Here is a 14,749-nt window from a genome sequence, read left to right as displayed (position 1 = left end):
GAATCTGGGCTCCAACCTATAATGCATTACCTAATGATGCATGCCATCATTAGAATTTCTGAAGAACATGTGGTAGAGCTTTTAACAGTGTTCTTAAAAGAATGACTAGTTTTCGTGTCCCTGGTAAATGCAGTACTGTCATAGATGTGTTTATCTTTTTCAATGGCCGATGGACAAAAACCTGGTCATTTTTTTTTCAAAAATGTGCGTGAAAGTTCCCTTAAAGGGGGCTTTCTCATTGTTAAGCCCAGCAAACATTGAAGCATATTGTTTTTACGAACTTTGTAGCGATGTAGGTGAGAATCGATAAAAAGCAAGACTGGAGGTTTCAGCACTAATGACTGTACAGACTTTCTCTGCTATTCACACGTTGAAGAGAAAGGACAATTTGAAGGGAACAATGGACACCTGTCTAAAAGAATGGTACTAGCGTATGAGCGGTTGTTTGTTTCCTCGTTCCCTATGATTCTCTGGCAACCAATCCACGGTGCCCCAGCCTGCTGCTAGTGGGTTGTCATAGGTTCCAGAACCCCCGCGACGCTTGTGAGGATAAGTGGTACAGAAAATGAATGAATGGTTGAAAGAACAGAAATGCTATTTGGGATCCCACTGCACAATCAACATTGTGTTTGTGTGTCTGCGCGTGTGTGTGGTGTGTGCGTGCGTGCATGTATGGGGCGGGGGGAGCATAGGAGGTGTTCCGGCTTGGACTGATGGATGCTTTTAGTGCAAGAAGGTCTTGGCATGCATGTCCACTCACTACCTAATAGCTTATTGAACGGCCACAGCTAGCAAAGATTAGAAACCCAAGTTAATCGCATCATGTGGGTACGTCTGTGTGTGTGTTGGCGCATTGGTGTGTACACGCATGGACAACGAGCAGCTGGAATCAACTCAATAGAGCATAGGCTTTCCGTAAATCGAGGAGACGTTTCGGTCTAAAACATTTCATTTATCAATAGGGAGGTTTGCGTGAGTGGATTTAAGTGAAAATTCCCCCGTAAAATGCAAGTATTAGACGTGTGTCTCTTGGGATTTTTTATATTTTGCTTTGATGCTTTATAAGACATCCTTTTTTTCACCCCTGAATGCCTCTTATTTTTAATTGCCTTAAATGTCAAATGTTTGCTGGATGTCTTTAACGTCAACAGGCAGCTGCCCTTTAGATGCCACGCACATATTGATGAGCAATGGGTGCTGGGAGGTGCGACACACTGACATGAATTATTAGGATTAGGGTGGAAGGAGGTCTCCTAGTGCCCATTTAACAGCTTCGTTCTGTGATCTTCCTACCAAACTAAGGATCAGCTGCCTGTAAATATCTGCCTGCAGTTTTTCCACACTTGGTCAACCTCATGGACTCAAGCAAAGTCTGAAATCTGATTTTAAAGAAAATGCTGAGCTGACTGCTTATTGGCTGTGAAAGATGTTCAAACCAACAGTAGTGCAAAACGCTTGGTTCAAATTTTTCTGCCACCATGCATGTACCAAATTATCAAAACGGACTCATGTGACCCTTCGCTAGGCACAAGAAGCTTAATTTCATGCCTTCGCCGTAAACAAAAGAAGCATTTCAATCCTGACTTGATGTTAACAAAAAAAAATCTACCGTATTTTCTGGACTATAAATCAGGGAACAAAACGGATCATTTGCGCCCAGCTGTAAGGAATTTTTTGAGAGGGAAATGTAATATATGTTAGCTCCAAAAAGGTTAGGAAACACTGGTCTCACCGACAGACCTAAACCTAATTGGGTCACTGTCAGACTGATTTTGAGCACCATGAAAATGTGCATTGATATTAGATAATGTTTTGACTAAAGCACCACTTAGTTGTTTCGTTCAAACATTTAACCTTTGGAAAGACCTTTCGGACGATGCTCTTAAGGGCCCTTTAGTTATTGTGTGGGTTAAATTTCCATACAACTGCTTTATTGATTGCTTATTTGACCGACTAATGCTAAAAGATTGTTGGCTTTCCAGGAGGAGCCGTTCGTGATGGTGTCTGAGAATGTTCTTGGCAAACCAAAGAAATACCAGGGTTTCTCTATCGACGTCTTGGATGCGCTCTCCAACTACTTGGGCTTCAAGTATGAGATCTACATTGCACCAGACCACAAGTATGGTAGTTTGCAACCTGATGGTCAATGGAATGGACTCATGGGGGAACTCGTTTTCAAGGTGAGACAAATATCCATGTGGAAACACATGGGAAAAGAATGCATTAACATGCTATTTTAAAGGTTCACAACTGGGGAAATGGAGAGTTGGAGAATTGTAATCAAGCAATACAAAATAATATGTTTCCTATAGGACAAAACCCTTTGAACCAATTTACAAAACTGCATGCAAAATGCCTCGTCCCATTGGAATCACTTATGTATGCTCTGTATGCTATGAATGGCTTAGGTTTCCTTTTTGGGACTGTTTCAATCGTTTGGCCCACTTATAGCATTTCAGTAGGAAAATCATGCCATGTCCACAGTACATATTTCAATGAAGCAACCACATGGGGCTCACTTAAACTCAATTTAAATCGGACAACTCAGATTGAACTCCTCAAGCGGACAATAATAACATGAATAACTCATAAAATTTGTCCTGTAAAAAATATAACAGCACTTTATAGTTTCTCTGACTGCATATTTGGAGAATGGAAAAATAGTAGATGGTATAATTGTTTGTTGTGTTCTGAAATAGTAAGTACTATAAGTTAAATATACAATGTTATTAACGGCATTATGAATTAAGAGAGTCTCACATAATAAAAGATTTCATCCTGGTCTACAAACCTATACTCCGGATAAACCAAAATGGGATTCTAGTTATGCGGAAAGTTCAACGTGACTTTCCCAGTGCCTGAGTTCCTGTATTTGGCTTGTAGTGACATTCCCACGTTCAAAGTCATAAATCAAAGACAAGCTTTTTGATAAATCAAAAGATTACAGCTGCTAGCGTAACTCCAGGGACTGGAAACATTTTAATTACCTCCCCCTTTTTTTGTCAACGCTAATTTTAATTGCACCTACTGAATCATGCAGTCTTGAAGTGCAAAATCAGTCAGTTTACATGTACAAATGAAGCAAAACTTTGTCTTTAATTCAAATGAGAGTAATAATAAATAAGAGCTCAAATGAAATACAATAAATGATGGTGTATATATATATATATATATATATATATATATATATATATATATATATATATATATATATGTATGTATATGTATATATGTATGTATATGTATATATGTGTATGTGTATATATGTATATATGTATATATGTATATATGTATATATGTATATATGTATATATGTATATATGTATATATGTATATATGTATATATGTATATATGTATATATGTATATATGTATATATGTATATATGTATATATGTATATATGTATATATGTATATATGTGTATATGTGTATATGTGTATATGTGTATATGTATATGTACCTGAATATGTAGCTGAATATGTATCTTTATATATAATGAATACTCCTTTCCTCTGTCATCTAGCGAGCTGACATCGGACTCTCAGCCCTGACCATCACACCCGAGCGCGAGAGTGTAGTGGATTTCACCACACGTTACATGGACTATTCCGTGGGCGTGTTGCTGCGCAAGGCTGAGCGCACGGTGGACATGTTTGCTTGCTTGGCACCGTTTGACCTGTCACTGTGGGCGTGCATCGCCGGTACCGTGCTGCTGGTTGGCATCCTGGTCTACTTGCTCAACTGGCTAAACCCACCTCGACTGCCCATGGGCTCTGTGTCCTCCACAACACTCTACAATTCCATGTGGTTCGTGTACGGATCCTTCGTACAGCAAGGTACATACACAATGCATCACATGGGTTGACCTATGCTCTCTGCTCTGGTGTCTAAAAGTAACTGGAGATCCTGCATGATGAGATGCGATTATGGTTATTAATAAGGCAGAATGGGAACTTAGTCAATACTTCAGTAGTCTGAAATGTTTCCGCAAACAAAGTAAAAAAAAAAAATCAAAATTGCTCTGTAATATGCAGTTATGTGGAACATAACTGGTTGTGTTAAACATGTAAATATATTGTTAAATTGATCGACAGAGCTTGAAGATTAAAATCGAATCATGGCAGATTTAATAAAATGAGCAAATATTGTATCATTATCCAAAAAATTACTATTTTGTTTTTGTTACAAATTAGTAATTTATCCCTCTTCTTATATTAGGTTAACACATTTGCTAGAAAGAATAAGGTGACGGTTTGCCATGTTTATTCTTGTAACCATGTCATCACCAACACTTAGCAAGGTGGCCAGGGTGTAAGGGTGGCAATTTGATGGCAGGCAAAACAAGCTTTGTGTCGCACTGCCAGCAACAGCACTCAGAGAAAATAAAAGGAGAATGCTGATCTTGGGGTGACATTATTTGTCCAAATTTAGCAACAAATTGTACGGTGGGTGTATGTATTGTTGGACATGACTCTATGTGGCGAGAAGCAGAAAATGTGATGCGTCTGACTTTTTGCGTGGTGCCTGTGAGGCAACCTTGATGCAAGATCAGCAATCTATAAATATGTTACACTACACAGTGATCAGTAGCTTGGAACTCAAAATGTCGGTCCTTATTCTCAACATTTTTATGCTTCACAATCTCTGCTTTGCTCCACCTGCTTCCTCCCTGGATCACCTGACAAGAAATTCATTGGGGGTCTTGTTCTTTTCCTTTGTTGTTTTTGTTAAGATTTCCTCGTAGCTACTAATGCATTCCTGAATTTTTCAAAGGATTACTGCGGACTTTTTACCATATGTTCGTTCTAAGTTTTCTTTCTGTCTATGTAAAACGGGATGAATGAGCTGCTGATGAGCATGGTGGCCTTCCCTCAATAATCCTCCATCTTGTTGTAGCGTCTAACGTCCCTAATGATGATGCACGCTAATTGCTGTTTGATTTTTGGCAATCATTTCTCTTTTTGGAGTAATTAACATTTTAGTCATGGCATCATTAGCGAGGAAAACGAGTGAGGAAGGATCTCATTTTGAGCAGCTTGTTGAGCTGCTGTGCACCAAAATGCAGCTGCATGTTGTGTTGTGTGCACTGTACTGTGTGGGTGTGTATGTGTGTATGGGGGGGTTAATGCAAGGAGCAGCATTATGGTCACAGATGATTTGTCACTGATTTGGAGGACCAGAAATCTCGCTTAGAATTTAACCAAGCATGAACAACACTCATCCCACTGCAGGGTAAAGTAAAAGTAAAGCCTACTGTAAAAAGTCAGCTGGAAAGCTCAGAAAACAGAATGCAGTCCATTTTGGAAATCAAATACAATGTTTCCTGCAGATACTTCTTACTGTCTATGTTTACAATCGAATTGAACTATACTGTGAAAACAATGTAACCCTTGAGAAAAATGGGAGCCGAAACAATATTTGGGTTGGCTGTGTTTATAAGAGAAAAGTGAAACACTAGAATGTCTTGCTTTGGGCCTTTTCAAGCAAACCAAGCATGAGTACAAGGAGCATGCTGAGAGATGCTTTCAGAGATTATTTTCATATTTCATGTCTCTTTCCTTTTTCTTCTTTGTAGTTTCACAGTATTTTGTTGTTTCAGTCATCTCCCAACGTTTTTCTTGATGGAAGAAACATTTTATATATAATATAGCATTTCCCGAAGATCTCAATTCACATTTTCATCTGGGTCATTCTTGCCTATGCTCAGACTTCGAAAGATCATTACAATAATTCCTGGATGGGACCAAGGTTGAATGATCACCAAGGCCAGGGCCACCAGGTCCCAGGGTAGAAGGCAAACAGATAACATTAGCAGAGTATTGACTGGCTGCTGCGCACAGGCTGGTCAGAGCAAGACCCTGCAGGGAAGAGGACATGCACTCATTTGCAGTCTTGCACACCGGCGTTTGGATTTTGAAATGAGCCACCAGAGGCAGTGGCTAGAGTGAGAGCTTGGGAAGAGGAAAGTGATTGGAGGGAGATGGGTGTCATGCGACGACAATAGAGTGTTCGAGTCAAAATTGTCCAAAGGCATTGCAGGGAAGTGAGATGCATACCCCCATGCAGTAAAATACGTATACCAGAAAATTGAAGTGATGGCAAACAATCACCAAATCACAGTGCACTTTTAGGAAATATCAGTAATAGAATAATAGTAATTTCACTACTCCTTGAGCTGGTTTGTGCCCAATCCAAGATGCTGCGTAACCTTCCACTTGTTCAGGTTTTGGAATAAACTGCTGCCTGCAAGAACCCATGATTAAAATATTTCATTTTTTGAGTTTTCAACGGTGTGTAGTAAATAAGATTTCAGAGTGCCATAAAAAAACTGTACTATAAACTTGGGACTACAAACCGCACCTAATTTTAAACTGGATCGACCAAATTTTACAAAAAAAAATCGTCATTCGTTTGAATATCATATAGCCCTATAAACCATAGGAATATTCAAACCAAAAGACATGCAGCTCATTTAGTTAAAAATAATTGTCGTTTGGTCAAGAAAGAGAAGAATAATGTTACAAAGAAGAATGTTACAAACCTATTTGTTCCAAAAATTGTTCTTTTTTATCAGAGACTCCGTTATGTACATAAACTGGATTAGCCACAGATGGAGAGAATTATACCAAACAAGTCAAAAAGCAGATATGGTACTGTGTTCTAATCTTTAATCTTGTCTGCTGCTAAGATTCCTTCCCGTCTCCTTTTATGTGCTACTGCTTACATCTTTGCTGTTGTCACGACTCAAACTGTTCATCTTGAGCATAAGAGGAAGATAGAAGAGAAAAGAAACAAAATGTGGGTGTCAATTCAAATAAATGCCTTGCATAAATATTTCCCAGGTGTCCTCTTTCTCCCACTTAATCACGGCACAACCTAATGTTAGAAACCTGAACATTGGAAGATAAGGTGATTTGTGTGTATGGATAATGCCTGACACAGTCTACACAATTCGAGCTTGATTATGGCCTGACAGAAACGTTGTGCAGACTCATTTACTGCCATGGCTGACATTTTGAAGTGGGGGTTTCACTGCGCCTCATGTAGTCTTACATTTATATACCGAGTGCTGATCATACATCTCAGATACCTCACAGCCATGTGCTAAAGTTTTTTTTTTGCTGCTTGTTGTGCCACATAGTGTGACACTTCCTAAGTTTCCCTACTATTTGTTGATAAATATTGACCAGTAGTATAACTTTGTCATTGACCTGTGCTCTGGTGTGTTTTTAACCAGCAGACTGTGACAATTACACATTGACTGCGGACGGGGGCACACAGTTGTGTTCCTCCATCCCACGCAGACAAAATAAACATTGAAACTGATTTTTCAGCGAATCTTGTTTATAACGATCGTGGTGATCCGAGCAGATCATACGACCATCACAATGTGATTGAAGATTCCTCTGTGGCCATTGTTGATTGATATCTGCTTGTCTCAAGTCTTGACAATATTGAATATCATAGCATGCTTTTCGCGGCAGTACGTTATGATCAGAAAGGCGCTATGTCTTGTAATGTGACAACTCATCTATTCTAAGACAAAATGCAACAGCATAAAAGTGTCTGTAGCAAGCATTAATTTCATGATAGAAAATAGTGTTTATGTGAAGCTGTTTCATTGCTAGTCAATTTTAATCATATAGGTGATACATTTTAAGTGCAAAGTATGTAAAGTTTCATAAGATCACTAAAAACAAAGCAATACAATAATATGCTGTGTCTTGTTTTGTGCAGTAGTTAAAAAGGCCAAAATAATATTCATAGCAGAATATATGGATATTTTACATCAACATAGCTGAATAGGAGCCTGTCATAAGCTCCCAAAAAGTGTATGGCCCTGGTATGTGTGCTTTAGAATGAAGAGTTGAGTAAATTACGTTTCCATCCACTTGTTGTAGCATAGCTGTCCTCCATCTCAGCCTCTCACTGTGCGACAAGCATTCGCATCCCCTCCATCATTACCTCTGCCTCCAGTGTGCTGCACTGCTGTGAAGCCAGTGTTACCATGACAGCCTTTATTTCTTCATTTCTTTTTATTTTTTCTTCTTTTTGTCTCCCCAACTTTCTTGAATCCATTATCCCACTAGAGTAGGGATTTGCTGAGGTGGAGGCAGTGCAAGTCCTTTCCCCCCGTGACCAACATTTGTTTTATTTCCATCCATCTGAGAGGAAGTCTCTCAGCACCTATAGTACATTCAACTCCTATTCATTCATTTTCTACACTCTTGGTTTTCTCATTATCCTGTCTATGCATTCTCTTGAATCAGCCCTCCATTCACTGCTTTTATAAGTCAAATTGCATTTACATTTCTACATTGTGTGTGTGAAAACAGGCTTGGTATGGACATTGAAAATACAACATCTAAAACAACGCTCCTGAAATTGATGCCTTGTGATTGTTGGGGGCTTTGCATAATGTCACTTTGTTGAGATTTTAATCATGCTACACTGCGCCATTCCCTGGTGAAAACACAATCTGAGGGGTTTTCCAAATTATTCATCTATGTTTACACACGTTAAACACTGGCAGCATTTTTAATCAATTAACATAAAGAGGAATTGTAATCTTGAGTTACCTCTTTTCACATATCTGATAGACGACATGTTTTGTCATGAATGGCTTTATTTGGTAGTGAGAGCGTATCGGTGGAAAAGGTACTTAACGAGACAGTCCCATTTCCAGCTTTTAAAACAGCGATAATGCAAAGAACAGTCTATATTAAGTCATGTATGAAATATATAATAACTTTGGCAAATTGATTAGAGGGAAAATTGTTACCTCACTGCGTTAGAGTGATGCCATATGCCTGGATGAATAGGCGATGTCCCCTCTTTATGTATTACCTTCACACATGGGTGACCCATCTAACAACTTTTTAGAGATACCAGCTGTCATGTAAGCTTTCATTTATAATTATTATTTCTTTTAATTATCATTTTATTTGCTTGATTGTATGAGGGGAAAAATAGGAATATAGTGCACAAAAGCTGACTTTATAAAAGTGTGAGCAGGATGCTGCTGCAGTCTTTTATAACACTTGGAGCACCATATATTTCCCTATTATTGTCCGCTGTGGGGATAACCAGTTTGGAAAATGAATGAATGAATATATATTAGCATTTATTTGACAGAAATTCATATGTGCTCATAGTTTTTGTATACTGTCTCCTATTACTGGTACTTATTTTTCCTGCTGGATGAGATACAATTCTGGCTTATTTTCACATTGACCTTCCCCTTCATCTCCAACAGCATATGTAAGTTATGAGAACATGTTCCCAATGACATTGATTATGGAAAGTCACTTAAAAAGGTATAGGAAGCAATTACTGCACCGGTTAGTTGGAAGGCGAGCCAGGTTTCTCTTCTCATAAGTCTGAGTACATAATTGCATTGTGTCACATTTAATTAGACACTGAAAAATCTCTCCTACTCTCCAGAGAGTAAAAAAAAAGAATAAGCCGGATTTTGAATTTAAACAAGTACTCATATGTTCTAAATTAATATTAAAAAAAACTGGTTTAGCTGTTAATTTTTGGTTGCAGTCCTTAATGAACTTTACTCAAAGTATTCTGTGCTTACCTTACACAAAGAAAATTAGATTTTGTCACTCAAAGGAAAAACCATGTGGTAAAAAACATGTTACTTAACTGGCATTGAGCATAGTTCCAAACACTATTTTATTTTTAAAGGATGACTTTTCCCCCCTATCTAAAACAGTTCCAAGTTCTTTTAATAACATGTCTGAGACAGTGAGCAAATTTTTCAGAGGTTTGGAAATCATAGGCCAACCGATGTTACTTTCTTGCCTTGCCTTGTTTGCTAAACCAAAGGCAATTGCAAATTTAGTGAACTTAAAGCCAAGAGCCAAACCTCTCACTACAGACACTTTTAATTGCAAGTATAGAGCCCAACCGTTATGGAAAAAAATAGCACCTGTAACACCATTTCTCCCTTACAGTTTTGCCTTGTATCTCATCTTTAAAGAAAATAAAAGTAATGTAATGGAATTTGTACGCATGTAAAAGTAGACAGTCCCCCACACCCAATTTTATGCTGTTCTCGGATACAAGGTTCTTTTAAATGATGGTTTTATGTTTATCAAAACAGAAACACGACGATATTGCGTCATTTTTTTGCATAGGCTAGGTCGATGAGAAAGCAATTAAGCGTGTTGTTTGTTCAGGCTGCAGTAGCTCAGAAGGTTGACCTTGACGACATAGTTACAAAGAAATTGTCTGATTATTGTAGGCGGGGAGACTAAAATATGTGCAGCGATTGCTGCGGCTTCAATGACTCTCTGGTGACAGATGCTGGCTTGAATTTGATCCGCAGATTAAATGCAGCTTCAAAGTCTTTGAGACAACCTTACGTTTCCATAGTTACAAATTAATATTTTAGGCTGTAAGGTGCAATTGCCTTAGTAATTGTATATATACTAAAACCGAGCATAAAGCATATTATTTCAAATATCATAACAGATCACAATTTAAATAGGCAGGGCAAATACGTTATTATCCAGATTTATAGCAATAGTTTGCGGTGAAAAAGAAAATCCTCTAGTGTAGCCCTTTAAGAACCCCTACTGTGTAATAATATATTAGTGAGACTCCAAACTAGAGTCATGTTATAATATCATATAAAAATTAAGTATCACATTGTCATCATCCAGCACTAACATTGCAACATGACATTACTAATTCAAACAATGACTATTAAGTGCTCACATTAGTGGACAACTCTAATGGAACGTTAAACTCCTCACACACTGCTGAACAGAAAACAAAAAAAAGAAGAACACTGGTGAAAGATGAATGCGACGGTGGATTAGCAGTTTGGACACCCGACTCAAGGAACTGTGCAGTTTCAAAATCATTCCAGCTCCATAATCATTCCAGCTCCATTTTTGTCAATTGCCGTTCATAGAGTGTAGAATTTGGACCTCTGGCAGAACATGGGAGATCATTTTTGACTTCTAAAGTTTTCATTGTAACCATGGTGTAATCATCAAAAGAAATGCTTAATCTGTCTGATTTAAGTGTGTCATACAATAGAATAGTAGTTATTTTAATTCAAACAAAATCTTAATCATGTCTGGTTTTGTATATTAAATTACTTCTGCTTACTTTGGCTACTTTGCTTCAGAACGTCATCATGATTTCTTCTCTTCCCCGAGGGAAATATCATTGTCTAACGCTAAGTCTCAAAGAGCTTTCCAGTTGGCAAAGCCGATCATGTTTTTGCTGGAAATCAATTCTTCTCAAGATGGGCTCTATGGGATCCAACAGCATGGCCAGAAGAAAGTGTATAATTGAAAACAAGTACTGTGGTGTTTGAACTTGGCAATGAAGTCTAATGGACTATATTTCTTCTCTTTCTGCGAGGCCCAACTTTTGCCCTCCAGGAAACAAAATGCTTAGCTACATGCAAAAAATGTCCCTTTCACATTGAAAGAGCACACAAACACCCTCATACACACATAGCCGTGTGTGTGTCTGGCTTTTGTTCCTCTCATATTATACACAGATTGTATTGATCCACATGCTGTAGAGGAGCCTGTAAATAAAGGCAGATTTTTTTTTTGCTGACTTTGTCGCATTTGAGTTGCGTTCAAGTGTGAAGAGTCAGAAAGAAGTGCTGATCAAGCTGCTGTGAAGAAAATATAATGTTTCCAATGTCACCACAGGTCCTTTTGTGCAGTGCAGTGAATTGAATATTGTGCACAGATCTAAATGCAAGACAGTAAAGCTACATAAATACAACCCCACCTTGTCTCTTCAAAAATTGAATCCTCCCCACCAAAACTGCTGCTCAAAACTTGCAAAAGTTTAAATATTCTACGTCCAATCACACACACCCCAAAAAATAATTAAAACACTACATGGAGTTTGAGGGAAAGCCCCCCAAAAGACCTGCCAGAGTACAATTTTAGAAGGCTTGCACCATCTTTTCTCAGAATACATTGAGTATTCATAGATTTGTGTGTTTCCTATAACCTGAAATGCCGGATTGATTGTTCCATATATCCACTATGAATATATTTCACATATCAAACTGAGCAAGATCCAATTGAGACCTTTTTCATTGGAAGAACCTTCACAAAAATATACGGTTGTTGATGGGCGATGGCTCTATTTGTGAAAACATTGTTTCCCGTCAAAAAACCTATTAGTGATGTTCTTTGATCCTCTTTTAATGAGCAAATTAAGTGTATTTCAGACAAACCTGCAAAATGGAACTAACTACAAGGATCTTTTAAATTCACATTATGCATAAAAGATGTGTATTTTACTAAGTAAATTTAACCCTTATGCAGTATACAAAAATTTTTGAGGATAATGGGCAAAACTGGCTGGGGGCTTATCATCCAGGCTAAGACTATGTATTTTCAGTTATTTCCAGTCCACACGTACTCACACGCATCCACACATGAAATGTGTTGTGCTTTATCAGTGACCTCCACACTTTTCCTATTTGGAAGCCAGTCACCCTCCGCTCTTTCATTTGAATAAGGAAAAGCTCTCAGTGAAGAAGAGTCAGCCAATTTTCCTGAATGTTTACAAGTGATGATGCAGCAAGTTGGCCCAAATGGGCCCATGAAAAATGCATGCACACACCAACCCACACACAAATAGGGTGACTTCAAGATGAGTTTGGCAAAATGTTTACAACGTTTAGTGAGAGTAGCTGAAAGTTTGGGTACATACTGAACTTCAAGTAGCCTTTTGTCTGTGCTTTCTTCTTGTTGCAATAGATTATTGCGGCTGGTAGCGCATTGTGGCATATGCAATACTTGACACATATAAAGAAAAACAGAAAATGTTTGTTTCATACAATTAGGTCAGCAATACTTCCAGACATATTTGGCACATTCGACTCTACCTTCCACTGTTGTCATGAAAAATTCCAAAGGGGAAAGGGGAAGTCATTTTTGAACAGGATACAGAAGCACAGGCATCGTCTCTGGGCCGCGGGTCATTTAAAATGTTACTGTTTAAACGGTTCTGTGTTTAGAATCTGTCCTAATGAGGACAGGAACATCCCAATCTGTTAAGTGTTTCGTTCAAAACACAGCATCTGCGATGCTACTGGGTTGCATCATTGTATGTGGCATAGGCAGCTTGTGCATCTGGAACGGCACCATCACTGCAGAAAGGCATAATCATGTTTTCGAGAAACATATGCCACCGTCAAAGCAACATCTTTTTCACGAATCCCCCTGCTTATTCCATCCAGACAATGCCAAACCACATTCTGCTCGTGTTACAACAGTGTTGCTTTGCAGTAAAAGAGTGCGGGTCGCAGATTGACCTGTCTTCCATTGAAAATACGTGAGGCATAATGAAGCGTAACAAGACTCTCCCCTTCTGAACTCCTCAAGCTGTACACCTAGTAAGAATGTGAAAAAAATTCCACCACAAAGCTTAGACATTCTGTGTCCCGTTTCCAGTTGTAAACATCACCATTTTTATTCATGTTTAACATTTAGCTCATTGGGGTTGTAAATGATTCACATGAAGTTCAACTTACCGGTGCTAGAATACTCAACGTTTAACTTTTTAAACACTAGAAGATTTAGGGTACTTGTTTGCCAGGGTAACCGTGTTTTTGTATCTTTAGAAGTATTTTTTTTATCCTGTATTGTCTAACTCCATACTATACGTATACACATGTAATGCATTTTTATGCATTCTCAGTACTCCATCTTAGCCAGCCAAACAGCATTGAGTGTATGGAAGTAAAATTGAATGTACCGCATTGGCTTAAAATACACTTGAACACAGAAATGTGTTTGCTGATGGTGAGCACTTTGTGGAGTGAATCTCAGGGAATTGTGCATTTTCAATTTTTTCATTACATCCCACTTCCTCATGAAACCAAACCACCTCCAATTAGAAATCTTCACAGCCCCCATTTCAACACCCAAGGGTCAATGTGTGCAATTTTAATTCCTTTTTCTTCTCCCTCTGCCCCATTTGAAACTCATATTCCTATTACACGCCCCCTACTTTTGAATATGTTGAGTCAGCAAAGTTGAAGTCTTAGACACATTTCAGTAAGCTTTTGAATTGCACTGAGGGAATTAAACCGTACTTCTGAAAAGCATTGTACTTTAAACCTTTGTGTGTTTGTGTATTACCATTTTTCTCACTGTCCAAATCGGCCGCCCCCCCCTCCCCCCTCCCAAAAAAAACACGAACACAAACGAAAAAAAGGAATTCGTGACTGTGGCCCACTTTACATCCCAAAGTTGTCGTACCCTCCTGACAACCAGGAAAAAAATGTTGCCCAATCAGATTTATTTAAAAATTCCACAATCTATGTGAAGTAATTGGAATACTGCAAAAGAAATTAGTATCATTGGAAAGCTCTGTCTATAGAGCACAAAGAGTTAATTCGATTGGATGCACTAGGTGGGAAATATTTAGGTTTACAAATGTCCTCTACAGAGGACAAATTTTAACTACTAGTAGTCAGGAGGATACAGGTTTGAATGCCAGGTTTCTGTTTAAAGCCATATTCTACAGTAAATTGAAACCGTGACTCTAAATTTATATATACACTTTTAGGGCTTTTTGCAAACCAAAAAGGCTTCTAGGATTTTTTTGGTGGAGGTAATAAGGTTCTGTAGCTCCATTATAAAAATTGATTGGAATACCCACATTTGCAGATATTACCACACTTTTCCCGTCAATTTATCTCAGCCGTGGTTGTGCCAGTACTAAAATCAGCCAAATTAAATAT

The 14,749-nt window shown here is 38.3% G+C and overlaps 1 protein-coding gene across 9 annotated transcripts in view; it reads left to right on the top strand.

Moving 5' to 3' along the window:
- Positions 1-14,749, top strand: part of grid2 (glutamate receptor, ionotropic, delta 2) — a 250,138-nt gene that overhangs the window by 182,370 nt on the left and 53,019 nt on the right. For all 9 annotated transcript variants that reach the window (XR_013300387.1, XR_013300389.1, XR_013300388.1 and 6 more), the window contains 2 exons: positions 1,983-2,180; positions 3,524-3,836. Coding sequence is in view for 6 of the 9 variants with exons in the window: in XM_077601423.1 (XP_077457549.1) it covers positions 1,983-2,180; positions 3,524-3,836 (511 nt within the window). In the remaining 3 variants the exon portion in view is untranslated. The remainder of the gene's footprint in view (positions 1-1,982; positions 2,181-3,523; positions 3,837-14,749) is intronic.

The sequence above is a fragment of the Stigmatopora argus genome, chromosome 5 (genome assembly GCF_051989625.1).
Source record: "Stigmatopora argus isolate UIUO_Sarg chromosome 5, RoL_Sarg_1.0, whole genome shotgun sequence".
In the NCBI taxonomy this organism is placed as follows: Eukaryota; Metazoa; Chordata; class Actinopteri; order Syngnathiformes; family Syngnathidae; genus Stigmatopora; species Stigmatopora argus.
The sequence above is the reverse complement of the archived record's forward strand: the minus strand, read 5'-3'. Positions and strand labels throughout refer to the sequence as shown.